Raw genomic sequence first — 4184 nt, forward strand, 5'->3', positions numbered from 1 at the left:
CCAACTGATATTAGAAGGCCAAAATTTCTTTAAGGTTGAATAGAACTTACCATGAAGTTTTACTAAAGGCCTCTTATTCCATAAAGTACTCTGGTAATATCCAAAGAGGTACATTATTTTACTATAACTTTCATTCTCGTAATGACAAAAAACAACACAAGCAAACTTTAAAACCACTCTTGTTTCATTTTGTTAACACTCTAAACTGAAGCTTTCATTAGCAACAACTACCTTTAACCAAATTTTTTGAAGGATGTCATACCCCAGAAGAAGTCTGTGATTTCGTTCTCATTGTTTTGTTATCGGTAGCTCAGAGACTCCTCGATGAAGAAGGCAGGATCGTCGGCCTACATTACCATCCCTCCATCAATGGTGAGAACCTGCAAAACAAGTTACAGATAATTCATTCAAGTAAAAAAGTTAAATTCGATTAACTCTTCAAAACCCAACTAATGGAGATGAAACTGAAACCTGTCCGGTTATGTAACTTGCAGCAGGATCAAGTGCCAAAAATTCCACTAGCCCCGCAACTTCTTCCGGTTGACCATATCTTCCTGAAACCATAGTCAAATGTAAGAACAATAGAATCATAATAATCTTCACATATTTTTCTCAACTATTTAAAGGACTCAAGTCAATTCGATATAAAGAAAGAATAGGCTTGTCTCAGCCTCACTCACCTAAGGGAATGGTCTCCAAGATTTTCTTCTCAATATCATCTCCTAGCTTGGCAGTCATATCAGATGCAATAAAGCCCGGGGCAATAGCATTAACCTGATAGAAAAATTCAATGCTTAGTAGTCATATTGAGAGATATCTAATCGCTTGAAAGAAAAAGTTTGGAATAACTTACGTTGATGTTTCTGCTGGAATACTCCTTAGCAACGGCTTTTGTGAAGCCAATTACTCCTGCTTTTGCAGCACTGTAATTGGCTTGCCCAGCATTGCCAACTAGACCAACAACTGATGCTACATTAATTATCCTTCCCTGCAAAATTATTATTAGGGGACTAAGAAAGTAAGCACAAAAAAGAAATATAATGTAAACTTCAGCAACTCATTCCCAAAAGACTAGCCTGTGAGAGAAGAATGCCCAAGAGGTTATAAATCATCAAGTAATCCCATACTTAGTCGATGTAGGATCCTAACAATACATCATTTTTAGAGGGGACGTCCACGGCAGCCCGCTCTTGGGCTTCTCCACAGGCCACCCCTTTCGTGAATTCAGAGTTTGCCTCGATTTGGTACCGCTCTCGCGGGCCCCACGAGAGGGTGCTCATTTTGATACCACTCACTTAGGTATAACTCACTCCCATTAAAACTAGACTATAGAGGAGAATGCCCAAGTGGTTATAAATCACCAACCAATCCATAGTCGATGTGGAATCCTAACAACATGATCCCATCCCAGTAACACTAAATTCCTACTAACATTAAGTGTGCTGAAGATATTGATACTATATGTTGCAATATTCAATCCGAAAATAGTTCTGATTGTAAATGGAGAGATGAAATGGTATTTACCTTTTTCTTCTTCATCATAATTTTGGCTGCAGCCTGCAAATAGAGAGCTAATTTTAGTTCCAAGCAAAAGTCAAGTTTGAACGACTGTAAGAAGTCAAGGCTTTAGATACACACCTGTGTACAGAGAAATACACCAGTAAGATTCAAATCAATAACATCCTGCCACTGGGTTTTCTTCATTCTCATCAATAAACCATCCCTGGTGATTCCTGAAAGCACCGAACAAGCATTAGGAGACCGAATGTGGAATGAAAACATCAGAAACAAAAGAAAAGTTTCCAATAACCTGCATTATTTACTAGTACGTCAACAGTTCCCCAAGCATCTACTGCCTGCAGATTGAGATGGAAAAATTAAAAACCATTCCATGGTCTACATACAATGTAAAAAACTTAGTCATGAAGAGGACCAATTGCTCACTGTTTTGATCATTAATTCAACATCAGCTTCTTTTGAAACATCTCCTCCAAAAGTAAGAGCTTGTCCACCAGATGCTTCAATCTGTAAAAAATCAGTTGAAATTACTTTTGATGGTAGTAAAACTAACAACAAGAAAATAAATTTAAAAGTCTAGAAATCTACTAAATCAGGAAAGGAGAGAGCATTTGACCACTAGGTTTGAATTACTTCTAATAAGAGAGATTATGAAAGAGAGTTCTTCCACTGCTAGTACTGAAACTATTAGTAATCAATCAAATCATCACAGAATTGAGGTTTGATGTCAAGTACTATGTTTTCTGATTACAGAAGTTAGTATGAATCTGAAAACAAAAGAAAGAAAATTCAAATTCTTCTATCTATGAAAGAAAATTCAAATTCTTCTATCTATGTATGTATTAGAGTTTTCATGTGAAAATATAGATTACTCTACTCATCAACAACTGATTTTAGGATGGAATCCTATGATCTTAACATGGAATCCTATGATCTTAACATGGTATCATATCTATGTATGTATTAGAGTTTTCTAATTGTAAGTCGCTTGTGATCTGCATGGTGAAAAGTCACCTGAGATTCAAAAATAGTGAGCCAAGAGAGCCATTTGTAATTCAGTGATCTGGCAATTTAATATTTGTAAACAAAATATAGCCACCGTCTTGAGGAGATAAAGAAATGTTAGAGTATCCACATGAAAAAAATGTGGAAGTATTGATATTAAAATAACATAGATTACTCTACTTAAAACCAATTGAAAAGGAACTAATATACATAAAAAATGATGCTCTAAATAGGCTTTTTAAGTTCAAAAAATTGAAAGGGGTAGCACAAACATGAATATAAGACTTGTTGGAACTTACCTCTTTGGAAACTTCCTCAGCCTCCTTTGATGATCTAGCATAATTAACAAGAACCTATTGGTAATAGTATAATACCACATCAGAGAAAATACACACAAGGATCATCAATTTATAAAAAGGAATTTGATAAATGAGTTGGTAGAAAGAAGGGGAAAACCACAAACCTTGCAACCAGCTTTGCCCAAGGCCAATGCAGTAGCTCTTCCAATACCTCTAGAGGCACCAGTCACAATGACCACCGGAGCCTCCACATTTTGGGCTACTCCGGCGCTTGCTTGTTCAAGAGTTGCAACCTGAGCTTTCACGACACCTGAAGAAGAACCTCATTCATGAATCAACCACCATCATCAACAACACAACATTATCAAAATCCCAAATCCCATTAAGAAAAACAAGCCCTGAGATTCTACTATCTGCAGTAATGTAATGTAAAGAAGTAAGTAAATACAAGTACCAGACAAGCTCTTGGATTTGCATTGAAGAGCAATGGAGTGACGGCGTGATCGGCCACCCGAAATGGGAGACCACTGCTGAAAATGCGGGGCTTTCCGATCACAGAATGAGCTGGAAATTCCGGTGGATTTGGAAACGACAGCGTTTGATCCAGCAATGGCAGCCATGGAAAGTATGGTTTTTTTACAAAGAAAGAAAAAAAAGGCAGACTTTTTATAAAAACCCAGATACGAAATGGAACTGTTTTTTCGATATTACGTTGGTTTTTATGTTTCGAACTTTGGAAACTCCGAAGATTGTCCGTCCAGCTTTGACGATGGGACCCAAGCTGTGATTTTTGGGTCTATGGAAACTTGACGTATATGCCCTCCTTTTTTTCTTCCTATTCTGGTGTATGTACGGGAAAATTGTGCAAGGGTATAATGGTAATGTTTGCATCAAGTTTTAATTTTTTGGGGAAAGTTGGTAGTTGAGGAGCGTTGGAGCTACCTTGGTTCTTATGAGAAAAAACATATTTTTTTTTGGTATATATTGGTTTTTCATAACAAACAAACTTAACTCTTCTCTACTCTACTCTCATTACAATGTGGTCGTGTTTAGAATTTAACATGTAATTATATCTAATAATAAACAATTTCTATAATAAATGTTAAGAGTGGTATATACATTTTAAAAATAAATAATACATAACTCAATGTACTTAGTTTTTTTTACCCTTAAAAGGGACAATAAACTTTAGTTTGTCTAATACCCAAATATTATCTAATTATAAACAAAAAAAGGGTGGTGGGGTAGTCACTATGAAAGCATGGTTTTTTATACATGTTAGTCATTTGGCTTTTTATAAATATTGTTGGCTTGGTTGTCAAAACTTTGCACTTTTATAAAAAGTCACATTTTTTTTGTAGC

The 4184-nt window shown here is 35.9% G+C and overlaps 1 protein-coding gene across 1 annotated transcript; it reads right to left on the reverse strand.

Annotated features, from left to right (window-relative positions):
• Positions 1 to 5: 5 nt before the first annotated feature.
• On the reverse strand, positions 6 to 3551 carry LOC133822329 (3-oxoacyl-[acyl-carrier-protein] reductase 4-like). Its single transcript, XM_062254614.1, has 11 exons — positions 3277 to 3551; positions 2987 to 3132; positions 2823 to 2876; positions 1945 to 2025; positions 1811 to 1856; positions 1639 to 1733; positions 1525 to 1557; positions 854 to 988; positions 681 to 774; positions 472 to 554; positions 6 to 380 (listed from the first exon to the last, which is right to left on the reverse strand). Exons 1-11 carry the CDS (start codon positions 3440 to 3442, stop codon positions 348 to 350), a joined length of 966 nt encoding a protein of 321 aa, XP_062110598.1. The 5' UTR covers positions 3443 to 3551; the 3' UTR covers positions 6 to 347.
• Positions 3552 to 4184: the final 633 nt, after the last annotated feature.

This window comes from Humulus lupulus, chromosome 3, assembly GCF_963169125.1.
Source record: "Humulus lupulus chromosome 3, drHumLupu1.1, whole genome shotgun sequence".
Taxonomy (NCBI): Eukaryota; Viridiplantae; Streptophyta; class Magnoliopsida; order Rosales; family Cannabaceae; genus Humulus; species Humulus lupulus.